The sequence below is a fragment of the Podarcis muralis genome, chromosome 11, assembly GCF_964188315.1.
Source record: "Podarcis muralis chromosome 11, rPodMur119.hap1.1, whole genome shotgun sequence".
Taxonomy (NCBI): Eukaryota; Metazoa; Chordata; class Lepidosauria; order Squamata; family Lacertidae; genus Podarcis; species Podarcis muralis.
The window spans coordinates 1,085,753-1,100,929 of NC_135665.1; the positions used below are offsets into that span (position 1 = coordinate 1,085,753).

Genomic DNA, 15,177 nt, shown 5'->3' on the forward strand with positions numbered 1-15,177 from the left:
CCCATCACCTCCTGGCAAATAGAAGGGGAAGAAATGGAGGCAGTGAGAGGTTTTACTTTCTGGGGCTCCATGATCACTGCAGATGGTGACAGCAGCCACGAAATTAAAAGACGCCTGCTTCTTGGGAGAAAAGCAATGACAAACCTAGACAGCATCTTAAAAAGTAGAGACATCACCTTGCCAACAAAGGTCCGTATACAGTGGTGCCTCGCAAGACGAAATTAATCCGTTCCGCGAGTCTCTTCGTCTTGCGGTTTTTTCGTCTTGCGAAGCACGGCTATTAGCGGAGCAAGCCCATAGGGAAATTTGTCTTGCGGAACGACTAAAAAAACGGAAAACGCTTTCGTCTAGCGAGTTTTTCGTCTTGCGAGGCATTCGTCTTGCGGGGCACCACTGTAGTAAAAGCTATGGTTTTCCCAATAGTGATGTATGGAAGTGAGAGCTGGACCCTTAAGAAGGCTGATCGCTGAAGTATTGATGCTTTTGAATTATGGTGCTGGAGTTAGTATATTGGTATGCAATGAATGATGCTTTACAGGGTTAAAGAATAAGAAAAATGGTGTAAAAAAGCACAAAGATGGAAGTAATCTAATTAGACACAACAATACAGTAAGAGTAAATTTTTTGAGGTCTTAGAACAAAGGAAGGAAGTCAATTTGTGTTTATGTACGTAATGATATGGTTTTGTTCTGTAGATGTGTGTGTTTTTGTTTTTGTTTAGTTTAGTTTCGTTTCCTTTGCTTTCTTTTTTTTCCCCTTTTCCTTTTCTGTTTTTTTTCCTATATGTTCCCGGGATTTTTGTTTGGATAGTATTATTTTGGATTCAATGTTTGTAATTTTTGTTATGATTCTGCATTGAAAATAAAAAAACTCAAAAAAATAAAAAATAAAATAAAAAAAAGAATTATGGTGCTGGAGGAGACTCTTGAGAGTCCCATGGACTGCAAGAAGATCAAACCTATCCATTCTTAAGGAAATCAGCCCTGAGTGCTCACTGGAAGGACAGATCCTGAAACTGAGGCTCCAATACTTTGGCCACCTCATGAGAAGAGAAGACTCCCTGGAAAAGACCCTGATGTTGGGAAAGATGGAGGGCACAAGGAGAAGGGGACGACAGAGGACGAGATGGTGGGACAGTGTTCTTGAAGCTACCAGCATGAGTTTGACCAAATTGCGGGAGGCAGTGGAAGACAGAAGTGCCTGGCATGCTCTGATCCATGGGGTCACGAAGAGTCGGACACAACTAAACAACAACAACATGATTAAATGTCCTGTAAAGCTGTACCCAAACAACAATGTCAGCTTGTTTTCCTTAGTAATAACATGTAAACTGTAAACTTTCAGAAACGTAAAGCCTAGATTTATAATAAAAAGGAGACTTCAGCCTGGTAAATGAAAGTACCCTTTCTGCTGTAAAAGGACAACTGGGGTTATTTTGGGTGGGGAGGATGTGCCACTTGGCTGTGTTCTCAGGCTTGCTTTCTGGCAGCAGATCCTGGAGGTCAACCCATGCTATTGGAACTTATTCCTTTTTTGTAGCAGCAGAAGGGAGTTTGTCAGATGAATTTAGTAAGTCGTGGGCATTACGAGCAATGACTTGGGCTTTGAAAAAGAAGGTGCAGCAACAGCCATCACTGCCCAAAGTTTCATCAGCAAACTGTTAATCACTGTTAAGAAAGCCGTGCACGTGATTTATATGTTTGAGCTAATCCTCCTTGGCAGCAACAGGAATATTTTTTTACTTCATCTCCAAGCTTATGCAAACAGCAGACAGGTCCTTGTGCAGTAAATTGAATATGAAGAAGTCCTAAATAAGGAGAGAGAAATGGAGCCATGCTTCTTATAAACTAGTGATATATTTTGGATAACCCAGCAACTCATAATTGAGGATTTGCTCAGGCATGTGAGAGGAGGGATGCCGAGCCTGGGGGCCAAGAGGAAGGCATGAGAAGGAGTCTGGTTGAAAAGGGAGGTATCTATGGCGGGCTAACACAGTACTCTAGATCAGGGCCACACTCAGGTATTCTCAAGAGCTACTAAATAGGGGCCAGGGCATCAGACATTGCCACACAAATTGTCATCCCCCCAAAACAGAAAGTTGCTGCCATTTTGATACTGAAGAGGCATTATACATCTGGCAGTGGAAGGAGTCAAAGAGTTGTAAACACCTCTGAATGGCACAGAGGAAGCTGCTTCAACTGTGAAAGAAAGGGGAGGACAGGAGAATTTTGGTGGGAAATCCAGCGCTTTGCCTCTGATACATTCAACATAAGACATTGGTAAGATATACAACAGAGAAATAGAGATGATACAGGATGATGCAGAAAGTGATGAAAGACAGAACAGTAAATTATGAGCATGAAAGCAGCAGCAGAAACCTCAGGAATAAATGACATTGCACAGAAGTACAGAAAAAAGAATTATCAGTTCAAGAACTTAGTGTTTGCATTCTGATTTTTCATAACAAATGTGAATTCTCTGCATTGTTCCTTCATTTCCAATTGTGTGAGATCTTTGCATATTATATGTTAATTTTTCATGCACTCTTGTGTTTTGAGGAATTTGACTACCGTGAACAGAATTTTCCTCCATCTGGGTAGATTACAAATACATCAAAGCTTTTTCTGAAACAAGACCTCTGTTACCTAACAGTAATTCTTAATTCCAGTAATTAAGAACAGTAATGCTTACCTAACAGTAACAGTAATTCTTACCTAACAGTAATTCTTAATTCCACAGTCAGGCAATACTGTACATTTATTAGGATCAACCAAAATGTCACAAAATAGTGAGCAAGTTTTCTAGAACACAGTGATAAACATATCTATTAATTTGTAACCTCTGTTTGATGTTTCTGAATCCATCCTAAAAGGTTGTTGCCTTCTTATCAAACAACTTTGGATCAAGTTGGGTTGTTTTTTAAAAAAACAAAAATGACCTGAACAATAGGAACACAACTGGAAAATAACAGAGGCTGTACAGATGTGCCATTTTGATTTAACTTCTTGGCCTAAGGTATTATACTTAACAATAGGTAAAGGGTAAAGGGACCCCTGACCATTAGGTCCAGTCGTGACCGACTCTGGGGTTGCGGCACTCATCTCGCTTTACTGGCTGAGGGAGCATGACTAAGCCGCTTCTGGTGAACCAGAGCAGCACACAGAAACACTGTTTACCTTCCCGCCGGAGCGGTACCTATTTATCTACTTGCACTTTGACGTGCTTTTGAACTGCTAGGTTGGCAGGAGCAGGGACCGAGCAACAGGAGCTTACCCCATCGCGGGGATTCGAACCGCCGACCTTCTGATCGGCAAGTCCTAGGCTCTGTGGTTTAACCCACAGCGCCACCCGGCCCTTTTTACTTAACAATAGTATAGATCTTTTACAGGGAACAGAGCCAAGACTCTAATCCCCCTTATAAAGTGAATTAACAGCTACTATACACCAGAACCTTTGTTTTCCATCTTCAGCATTATATTTTAACATGCAGTGTATTTTTTTATATTTTTCTCTTAGGATCTGACCACATTCGAGAGAAGGACGGACTTTGGGCTGTCCTAATTTGGCTGTCAATCATAGCAGCTCGAAAACAGAGTGTGGAAGAGATTGTCCGAAAGCACTGGGCAAAATTTGGCCGCCACTACTACTGTAGGTGAGAATGGCTGATGTATAGAAGAGTCAGTTGCATAATGCAATGAATTTTGTGTGTGTGTTTGTAGAGAGAGAGTACAGTGCCTGTAGGACCATTTACTCTTAACAAATTATAAATTATAAAAGTAATCATTCATATGTAGAAGTGATTATTGTCAAACTACAACCCACAACTTAAATCTACTACAGATATATGCAGTGCTGATTTGTGTTTTGGTAAGGAGAAAGTGGGGCCATTGTAAAACTCCTGCAGGCAGGCATGGATTCGGCATGAATTCTTTTGTAGATTATAGCCAAGGCATGGAGTTTGGTTTAGAATCTTTTTTGGAAATGGATAGGGTAACAATGCCTTCAAAAAAAAGCAAGGCCAAACAAACTATTTTAATGGGAATGGTATGTTTATAAAACTAGAAATTTTATTAATAAGTCATCTTGTGCCTTTGGGAAAGCAATGTTTAAGAAATGTTTCCATAATTCTAATTATAGGAGTTGTGGCAGAACAAAAGAGTTACCGTATTTTTCGCCCTATAGGACGCACTTTTTCCCCTCCAAAAATGAAGGGGAAATGTGTGTGCGTCCTATGGGGCGAATGCAGGCTTTCGCTGAAGCCTGGAGAGCGAGAGGGGTCGGTGCACACCGACCCCTCTCGCTCTCCAGGCTTCAGGAGAGCCCCACCGCCAGCCCAACTAGCTCGGGGGACAGCGGGGAGGCGCAGCGCGCCTTTCCCGCTGTCCCCCGACCTGTTTTGAAGGCTGGCGGTGGGGAGAAGCGTGCTTCTCTCCGCCGCCAGCCCCGCAAGCTCGGGGTACAGCGGGGAGGCGCAGCGCGCCTTTCCCGCTGTCTCCCGACCTGGTTTAGAGGCTGGCAACGGGGAGAAGCCCACTTCTCCCTGCCGCCAGCCCCACAAGCTTGGGGGACAGCGGGGAGGCACAGCGCGCCCAGGCTTAGCTTCGCGCAGCTCTCCACAAGCCGTGGGAGCCTGGCCTGGGCTCCCACGGCTTGCGGAGAGCTACATGTTCTGGGGTCGGGGGAAGCTCGGGCTTCTCCCGCCCCAGCCCTGCGCCTGGGGGGGAAATAAATTTTCCCCCTTTATTTCCCCCCCCCAAAAAAAAATTAGGTGCGTCCTATGGGCCGGTGCGTCCTATAGGGCGAAAAATATGGTACATGCAGTCCTTAGCAAAAATTGTAGAACTCTTTAGGCACTTATTGTGTAAAGAGATTGTGGCCAGCACCAGAACCACCATCAGCTCCTGATAATATTTTGCCCTCTGAGGTCGCTTAGCTATCCCTCTAATACACCCCCCCCCCCATAACTCTAATAAGCTGATAACTTGCTGTCCCCAGCCATACAAGGAAGTTAAAATTGTCTCCATTTCAGATATAATTTTCCAGCCAATGAGATTATGCCAGAAATTAACATGTAAAGCAAGGAATAAAGCCATTTGTCCAAACTGTACTTGGTTAATGTGGATGAAAGCATGGTGCTTTCATCCTCCCTGTGGAAATTTATGGAAAGTGTGACGGCACACTGAGTGGGTGGGCCCAGCTGTGAAACTATGATGGATAAACTCAAGGCTCCGGAGCCAGAGCTCTGTCTTTAGCCTCTTGGTCAGAGGCTTGGAGGCTCTAGTGCTGGGCAGAGTTTGGGAGGTGGCAAAGAGCCTCCTCAAGGTTTGTGTGTCAAGAAGTGACCTTATGCCTTAGCAACTTTCGCTATGCATTTTCATAGATTTGTAGCACATTGGTTTCATTTTTCCTGTCAACTTATTCTCCATTAAACCTTACAAGTAGGACCTGCAACAAAATGTTGCAGTGTGTAGTTCTCCTGGTCAGGATGCCAGCCAGCCACACCCTATCTGAGTCCCCTCTTTCCCCCTCCATGCAACCCCTGTTTTTCATTTCCCCCTTTCCACAGTGAGGGCTTATCCACACTTCTGTTTGCCCTGCCACTTCCCCCACGGGAACTTGTGCATTAGTGCTGAATCAAAACCAATGGCAGTGGGGTTTTCCGCAGAGGGCCTTTTGTTCTGATTTAGCGCTAAATTCCCAGGGGAAAGGCAAAACTGTTTGGATCCTGCCTAGAAATCACAGGACAAGCGGGAAACTGCTCAGATGCAGACTCCCTAGGTGCGGGGCAAGCACAAATCAGCATTTCATGCCAACTGAGCATGCTCAGTCTTCAGGTCTTGGCTCCCAGCTCCTCTCCCCTTTTTTCTTTAACAATTCAGCACTTCTACAAACCTTCCTCTTGTGCATGAATGCTGCTATTTTCACTACAATCACACTTGAAGGGTGAGTTTGCTGTTAGTATTAAGCATTTGGTGTAGACTGACCCTTGCCATGGAGACACAGGTTTTTAATATGTTGCCATGCCACATGTTTTTGCTATTCTTTTAATTCCTTCAATTCAAGATTTGATTATGAAGCTCTGGATCCCAGGACAGCATATTTCATAATGAGAGACCTGGAGGCTTTGATCACTGACAAATCTTTCAGTAATCAACAATTTGCTGTTGGAAGCAATGTCTACAGTGTGCAAAAAGCAACCAGCTTTGAATATGTGGATCCCGTTGATGGGACTGTGACCAAAAGACAGGTATGAAAGGCAAATAAAGATATGTGGTATGAAGGGAAGACCGCCCCCAAATTGGATGAAGGTGCATTTCACCACAAACAGAGCTCTTTCTCAAGAAGCTGTCTGCACCCAGTTTTCATGAATCACTTCCCCAGCTCCATGCATTATAGCACATCCTATTCAACAGTTTTCTGACTCTCAGAGGAGTATATTCAGGGGGAGAGAGTCTGCTGTAATGGGGAGGGAACAGAGAAAACAACTTTCACCAGCCCAGACAGTCTTAACTCTGGATCCAACCAAGTAATTTGTACATGTAAATAAAAATGCTATTAACAGTAACTGAAGCTGTAGCTAGCACATGGATAGTTTTCAATTGCATAAGTTGCAAATTAGTGCAGTATATTCTGACTTAGTATAGAATTATGTTAAATGAGTAAATATAAGAAAGTTTAAGTATTCTTACCCCTCCCCTATAACTTAAGCTAATTAATATAAAAAGAATAGACAAATTACAATAAAGCAAAAGAACTGTACAGCTGGGAATATGCATACTGAAATTTATCATTCCAGAACACTACAAAATCTATGCATGTGTTTCACTCTTGTTCTTTTTTTCATTCTGCTGTGATATATTAATTTAGATAAAGTAGTTATATTCCATGTTTTGTTGAACTTATTAGAGTGGAGTTGTTCTCTTTTTCTAGTTAGCCACTGTACAAATCTTGGCAGCTATAAGATTAATGAATATTCCTTTGAAGCAGCTGTTAGTTGACAGAATGTTCTCAAAAATTCTGTTTGCACCATCTATAAACTGTATTTACTTTTAATAGGGGCTAAGGATAATTTTCTCGGATGCATCCAGACTCATCTTCAGATTAAGTGCCTCTAGTCATGTGCGAGCCACTCTCAGGATCTATGCAGAAAGCTATGAAAAGGACCCCAACAAACACGACAAAGAACCACAGGTAAGTGCAGTTGGATATTTCTTTCCCTAAAAATTGCATGCCTTGTAGGTGAGAGGAGGCCCCGAAGGAAATCAGATGGGTTGGACATCTGTATGTGACATCTGCATACAGTTTGCATTGGCTGTGAAGAGGACCAGCGATGTGGATGAGCTGTTCCTGGAGATCAGATAGCAGGACCACACCTGAAATGTAGAAGTTCTCAAATTCCATTTGTACATGCAAATAGGAGCATTGTTGCTGCTTAAAGCATACCCATATACTGACAGTTCCATGTGGCAGGCCATTTCTGTGAAACCATTCCTTTATGCACTTGCCAAAATGAAATCCCAGTTTTGTGATTTATGTTGGCATTGTGAAAATTACCAAGATTGAGGACACTGCTTCACACAGACAACAAAGGGGCATAGGAAGTAGCCTAATAACAGGTGAGACCACAAATACCAGATTGGCTACTCTGAACATAGCTGTCAACGTTTCCCTTTTTTAAAGGGAAATTCCCTTATTCCGAATAGGATTCCTCGCAAGAAAAGGGAAAAGTTGACAGCTATGACTCTGAATGGCAGTGGGTCTTTGCTGCCCAGGTGTGCTGAGGACTAGCCATGTGGCTGGCACGCTCAGGTTGCCCGAGCTCAGGTGTCCGCCTCATACCCAGCCCAGCACCTTGTCTTGCGGAGGAGACTGCGGCACTGGTGGGCAGGCTGGCCGAGCTGCGCTGAGGCTGCAGGGGGTGGGCAGGCAAGCTGCCTCCTGGCACCTTTTGCCCTGTGCCTGGACTCACCATGGCAGCTGCATCCAGAAGTGTCAGGGAGGATTCTGAGGAGCAATGGACAGAAGAGGAAGACAGGGAGATGATGCAGGAGGCAGAACAGGGGGCCAGAACAGGGGGCGGAGAGCAGTCAGGGAGAGTAGAGGCTCAGGGATGCTGGAGAGCCCTTCAACCACCCAGAGGCTCGGGAAGGAAGCTCAGGAAGGGAGGGGGCTTTCAATTCAGTACAGACAAGGAGGGAAATGAAACATAAGGATCAAAGACGTCTCAAGCGATTCCCACGCCTACTTTGTCGGCACGGGAATCGTAGGAAGCCACTCCTTGAATCTGACTCAACAGATTCTTAACTATTATTCCTCAGAGTCACTTCTTTCAGATACCTTCTGAGCTCTGCTTCTCCATGACCAGCCACTCTCAAAATGACGAAGGCGCCTTTCCCTTCGCTTTCCCGCTCTTTTTCCTACCCTCCTGGCTAGAGCTGGCTTGTATCTCCCCTCCTCCGAATCTGAGCTAGAACTTAACCCTTTCCTTTCCTGGGAACAGCCGGTCCCTCCCTGTTGTTCCTGTTGCTCTCTTCTCTTCAATTCACTGCTCTCCTCCCCCCCTTGGGGAATGCTTTCTCCCTCTGGGAAACTGGAATCTTCTAACTCTTCCCTGACAGGAAACACCAGCTGTCAGAGCTGCCCCAGGTCCCAGCTCACAGAGGACCAACGCCAGTCCGTTGCTATATTAAATAGTCTTTATTGAAGTTCAGTTTCTCATTTACAGCCACGGCGCGCAGCTCTACGTCTTAAACCCTAGACCGCTGAAGCTCCGTCTGAGTCTCCTCCCCCCAGACACCAGTTTAAGACCCTAGCCTTGCTCCACCTCTTTCTCTGCTCCCTCTTCCTCTGGGTCCGCCTGTCCGCCGGGGTTTTCCCCTTTCTAGACTCTTCTGACGCTGACTCCCCCGAGTCTTCCCCCTCCCTCCGGCGGGCTTTAGGACCTGGTTCCCAATCCGGGCTTCCTGCTGTCCCGCGCGCCTGTACATTTGAACTTGGCGTGCGCGCCCAGCCTGCCACCTTCCTTCTGACCGTTATACTGCTCCTGTCGCTGCTCCCCTCTTCGGGGACGCTAGCTGTGCCTGACTCCTCTTCCCTGCTTGCCGGAGGAGACGCTGACTCTGACCTATGGGACTCTTCCCCCCCACTACGCTCCGGTGGGGAAGCTGGCCCTGATTTCCAGCTACTGCTCTGGGAGTCTCCGCTGGCCCCCTGCTTCTGGTGTGTCCCCCCTGGGACCCCCCTTGCCCTGGCCATCGGCGCCCCCTTCTGGGAATCTTCTGATTCACTGGAGAGGCTCATGGAATCTCTCGGGTCACTGTCATTCTGCCCTCCGCTGCCCTCAGATTCTTCCCCTTCGCTCTCCATTTCCTCTCTCCCCTGCGCCTCTGCTCCTGAGCCCCTGACATCCATCCCCCCCTCGAAGCCCCCCTTCCCCCTCCCCTTCTTCTGGTGCAGGTTCCGGGTGCTCCCGTGCTGTGGGGGTGAGTGCGGGGTACATTTATTCCCCCCTGGTGTGCAGCTCGTCAGCTAGATCCGGCCAGTCCGTGATAGGCTCGTCGACGTCGATCTCCTCTGCTTCCATCTCTCTGTAACTGTGCTCGAATGCAGGATCCTCCCCCAACCCATCCATGTCCGTCTCTCCCCCTGGCACCTCGGGTGAGGTTGCGTGTAAAAGTCCCCTGCTCCACCCAACTTCCGGTTGATTGTCCCACCAATAAGAGCGGTCCATGCCAAACCCCGAGAGCGATCCCTCTGGGGAGCTTGTGTCTGGCGCCGGTTCCTCCGCTGATGAGAACCCCTGGAACGTGCTGGCGGAGAGTGTGGGTGTGAAAAGCCAGCCGTCGAAAAAATCTGCCGGCATAGGTCTGTGAGGGAAGAGTGCATGGAACTCGTCTTTGAGGTATCGCTCCTCCAAGGCATAGTCCGGTACCCACCTGTTGGCGCTGGCCGGGGTACCTTCCTCGGCGAGGAGATATTCAACTCCCTCTTCCCCCCATCTCGAGTCCAAAATCTCCGTGACCTCGTTGAGTGGTGCCGCCCTCGGTGACCCCTCCCCTGTTGGTGATTTGCTGAGTGGGTCTGGTGCGGCCCTTGGGGTCTGAAACCTGTGGGGCTCCTTGTAGGGTGTGAGCACCGACCTGTGAAAGACCGGGTGCATTCTGGAACCCTCCGGGAGCGTCAACCGGAAAGCCACTGGATTGATCTGCGCCTCGACTTGGTAAGGCCCTAGCTGCTTGTGTCTAAGCTTCTTCTTAGCTAACGTTCTGGCTGGCACTGCCTGGGCTGCTAACCATACCCAGTCCCCCACTTGGATGTCTTCCCCGACTCTCCTGTGCCTGTCTGCCTGCACTTTGTAGGCGTGTTTTGCTAGTTCTAAGTTCCTTCGGAGTTGCTCATGGACCTCCTGCAACTCTGCTGCCAAGTGCTCTGCCCCCTGTGGCTCCCCCTCCCCCTTCGTCTCTAACCCCGGGAAGGTTCTGGGATGCCGCCCATTGTTGGCGAAGAACGGCGTCACCCCTGTAGACGCGTGCTTCGTGTTGTTGTAGGCAAACTCGGCCAGCGGTAGGTAGTCCACCCAGGTCGAGGGTTGTTGGTTCGCGTAGCATCGCAGGTACTGCTGCATGATGGCGTTGACCCTCTCCGCTTGTCCATTGGTCTGTGGGTGTCGTGCCGACGCTAAGTTGATCTTGACGTTCAGGATGCCCAGCAGCTTCTGCCAGAAACTCGAGACGAACTGGCGCCCCCGATCGGATAGGATGGACCTCGGCAAGCCGTGAACTCTGAACACGTGGTCTATGAACAGCTTGGCGGTTTGTTCCGCCGTGGCCACCTTCGCGCAAGGAATGAAATGCGCCATCTTGGTGAACAGGTCTACGACCACGAGTACCACTTTTTTGCCTCTCGAGCTGGGCAGATCTGTGACAAAGTCCAGGGCCACTCTCTCCCACGGTTCAAACGGCGTCTGAAGCGGTTCCAGCAGTCCCGCCGGCGCCCTGTGTACTGGCTTGGCCCTTTGGCATGTGTCACACCGAGCGACGTAGTCCTCGACTTCACCCCTCATCTTGGGCCACCAAAAGTCTCTGGCTACTAATTCCGCTGTCTTGTCCTTGCCGAAGTGCCCAGCGCTGTGCGCGTCGTGTAACTGCTGCAGGACTTTCGCGCAGAGGTCGTCCCCCGGCACGTAGAGCGCCCCTCTGCGGAGGAGTAGTCCGTCGCGTATCTGGAACTCTCCGTCCTTCGCTGTGCCTCTTTGCACCTCCTCCATCTTGGATCGTGTGAACGAGTCCGTCTGCAGCGCGCGACGCACCGCATCCAGGTCCACTGTGGCTGAGGCACACGCCCACGCTTTTGGTGCAAAAATGTGCTTGGCCGCCACCGGTGCCGCTTCCTCGAGATACTGCGGCTTCCTGGATAGTGCATCCGCCATGACGTTGCTGTCTCCCGGGATGTATTCTATCCGGAAGTCGAAATCCGCAAAGAACTCCGCCCAGCGTATGTGTCTCTGGTTCAGGAACCGCGCCGTGCGCCAGTACTCCAGGTGCTTATGGTCCGTGCGGACCTGCACTGTGTGTCTGGCTCCAATGAGGAAGTGCTGCCACGCTTTGAAGGCTGCTTGAATGGCCAGCAACTCCCTGTCCCAGATGGTGTAGTTTTGTTCCGACTTGCTGAGTTTCCTGGAGTAGAATGCGCACGGCCTCCAATCCCCCTGCGGGTCTTGCTGCAACAGGACCGCCCCCACCGCTCTGTCCGAGGCGTCCGTTTCAACCCGCATTGGCTTGCTGGGGTTTACATGCAGCAACTGTTCTTCGGACGCGAAGAGCTGCTTGAGTTTCCGAAAGGACTGCTCCGCCTTGTCCGTCCAGGTGAACTTCTTCTTCTTGGAGCTGAGGGTGTCCGTGATGGCCGCCGTTTCCATCGTGAACCCTTTGATGAACTTGCGATAGAAGTTGGCGAAGCCGACGAACTTTTGGACCTCCTTCCTATTGCGCGGGCTCTTCCAGTCCAACACCGAACGGACCTTGGCGTTGTCCATGGCGAGTCCCTTGTCGGATAGCTTGTAGCCCAGGAAATCCACCTCCGTCATGTCGAACTGGCACTTCTCCAGCTTGGCGTAAAGCCTGTGCTCCCGTAGTCTCTGCAGGACCTCCTTGACGTCTCCCTCGTGAGCTTCCTGCGATTCCGAGAAGATCAGGATGTCGTCCAGGAAGCAGACGCACTTCTTGTAGAGGAGTCCCGCTAACACGTGGTGCATAAAAGCTTGGAAGCAGTGAGAGCCGTTTTGGAGACCAAATGGCATAACTCGATATTCATAGGTGCCCAAAGGTGTAAACATGGCCGTCTTCCACTCATCGCCTTCCCTCATACGTATAAGGTTGTACGCTCCTCGTAAATCCAACTTGGTGAAGATCCGTCCCTTCCTCACCGTAGCGAGCAGGTCGTCTATCTTGGGCATGGGGAAAGCTGTGGGCTTTGCTTTGGAATTTATGATTCTGTAATCAACTATCAGCCTTTTTGGGGGTGTGTCCTTTTTCTTGACGAAAAACACGGGACTGCCCCCCACTGCTTTGGATTCTTGGATGAATCCCCGCTTCAGGTTGTGATCTATGAACTCCCTGAGTTCTTGTAGTTCGTCTTCAGACATGGAATACAGTTTCCCAGTAGGCAGCGTCGCCCCCGGCAGGAGGTCAATCTTGCAGTCGTAGGGCCTGTGGGGCGGCAGCTTGTCCGCTTCCTTCTCGCAGAAGACCTCCAAAAACGCCTTGTACTTGTTCGGTACTGCTTGCACCATGCCTAGGTGTAGCTGTGGTTCATCCTCCTGCCCCTGCTCTTCCTGGCTGGGCTGGATGCAATGTTCCGCACAGTAGGAGGAGCCGAAGGTCAATTGACGCTGGTACCATGCCAATGCCGGGCTGTGCCTATCCAGCCAACTCATGCCCAACACTATGGGTGTGTCCGACAGGTGGGTGACGTTGAAGCTTATGACTTTGCGGTGATTTCCAATGTGCATCACCATAGGGGGCGTTTGTTGTGCCACCTGTCCTCCCAGTAGCTCCCTGCCATCGACCGTGACTACGTTCAGGGGCATTGTGGCTGGTAAGAGCGCTATGCGATGTTGCCGGATAAAGTCCACTCCTATAAAATCTGCATTACTGCCAGAGTCAATGGTAATAGGAACTTCCAGGGTGAGTCCATTTGGCAGTTGGAGCGATGCGGTGAGTTGCACCACTGGTTTGGGTGGGAGGGGATCTGTGGGCTGTAAAATCTCTGGGGACTGCTTCACTGACTTGCCTGGCTGGGCCCCAGCGCCTCTCCCTCCAACCAGGCTTTGTCGTTTCCCTGTAGCTGTTCCTCCTGTCGATCTCCCCCCCTTACTGTTGCTGAGGCTGCAGTGTGCTTCTGGATCCTCTGGGGACACTCTTTGGCCATGTGCTGCGCACTGTCGCAGATGTAGCCCTTCCTGTTCCCTCTAGGAGTCTTCGCCTTGACTGCTCCTGGTGTTTGGGCTCTGGTTGCTGTCTGAGCCCTAGCACCGCCTATCACCATTGGTTCTTTTCCCCTCCCCAATGGAGGTGTGGTTTCCGCGCGTCCCGTCTCTCTGGGTAGGAAAGGAGTTGTCCTGGCTTGCGTGCGCCCTAAACCTCCCTCATTCCTGTTCCAAGGGCGTTCTTCCAGGCGCACTCCCACCGCAAGGGCTCTTTGTATGACCTCCGTGGTGGTGGTGGGTCTCTCCCCCCTTGCCAGCTCATCTTTCACAGCCCCATTCAGTCCTTCCCAGAACAGATCTCTCACGGCAGCGGAATTCTTCTCCCACCCGAGCACATTTACCAATCCAAAAAAGTGGGAGTGATATTGTCTTACAGTGCTTTTGCCCTGTTTCAACCCATGCATTTCCCTCCTGGCGACATCCACATCTACCGTCGATTTAAAACAAGCGTCCATAGCTTTGAGAAATGCGTCTGAATCATTGAGGGCGGGGTCATTTTCGTGCCATAAATTGCGCAGCCACGATTTAGCTTCCCCATGCAGATGAGTTATTATGAAGCCCACTTTCTCCTCCTCATCTCTAAAGTCTTTCCGAAGCAATTTGAGCGCGAAAACTATGTCTGCTCTGAAGTTAGGATACTGCTGCAGGTTCCCGTCAAAATGGGCTACGATGCTGCCCCCCCTCTTCCCGAGGCCAACTCCCTCTGGTTTGGGTCCTGGCAGCCCTTCCTTGCCCAATTTTTCCCACCTGGTCCGCAGTTCCTCGCAGAACGCTGCTGCTTCTTCCTCTCTCTTCCTGGAAACTTCCACTTGTGCGTAAAGTGTCTGAACTGCTTGTTCCAGCTCTCTCACCTTCGCCTCTGTAGTCATTTTTCCCTCTCTTCGTGAGCTCGCAAAACACCAAGTTTTGCCCCTCGCTGCGCCAACTCGCGCTGCGAGGGTTAAATTGTGGAGACGGAGCTTACTGTCAGAGCTGCCCCAGGTCCCAGCTCACAGAGGACCAACGCCAGTCCGTTGCTATATTAAATAGTCTTTATTGAAGTTCAGTTTCTCATTTACAGCCACGGCGCGCAGCTCTACGTCTTAAACCCTAGACCGCCGAAGCTCCGTCTGAGTCTCCTCCCCCCAGACACCAGTTTAAGACCCTAGCCTTGCTCCACCTCTTTCTCTGCTCCCTCTTCCTCTGGGTCCGCCTGTCCGCCGGGGTTTTCCCCTTTCTAGACTCTTCTGACGCTGACTCCCCCGAGTCTTCCCCCTCCCTCCGGTGGGCTTTAGGACCTGGTTCCCAATCCGGGCTTCCTGCTGTCCCGCGCGCCTGTACATTTGAACTTGGCGCGCGCGCCCAGCCTGCCACCTTCCTTCTGACCGTTATACTGCTCCTGTCGCTGCTCCCCTCTTCGGGGACGCTAGCTGTGCCTGACTCCTCTTCCCTGCTTGCCGGAGGAGACGCTGACTCTGACCTATGGGACTCTTCCCCCCCACTACGCTCCGGTGGGGAAGCTGGCCCTGATTTCCAGCTACTGCTCTGGGAGTCTCCGCTGGCCCCCTGCTTCTGGTGTGTCCCCCCTGGGACCCCCCTTGCCCTGGCCATCGGCGCCCCCTTCTGGGAATCTTCTGATTCACTGGAGAGGCTTATGGAATCTCTCGGGTCACTGTCATTCTGCCCTCCGCTGCCCTCAGATTCTTCCCCTT

The 15,177-nt window shown here is 49.9% G+C and overlaps 1 protein-coding gene across 1 annotated transcript in view; it reads left to right on the forward strand.

The window, feature by feature from the left end:
• Positions 1-15,177, forward strand: part of PGM5 (phosphoglucomutase 5) — a 139,709-nt gene that overhangs the window by 98,402 nt on the left and 26,130 nt on the right. Inside the window, exons 8-10 of the mRNA XM_028748181.2 lie at positions 3,517-3,652; positions 6,064-6,247; positions 7,057-7,191. Coding sequence (XP_028604014.2) covers positions 3,517-3,652; positions 6,064-6,247; positions 7,057-7,191 — 455 coding nt within the window. The remainder of the gene's footprint in view (positions 1-3,516; positions 3,653-6,063; positions 6,248-7,056; positions 7,192-15,177) is intronic.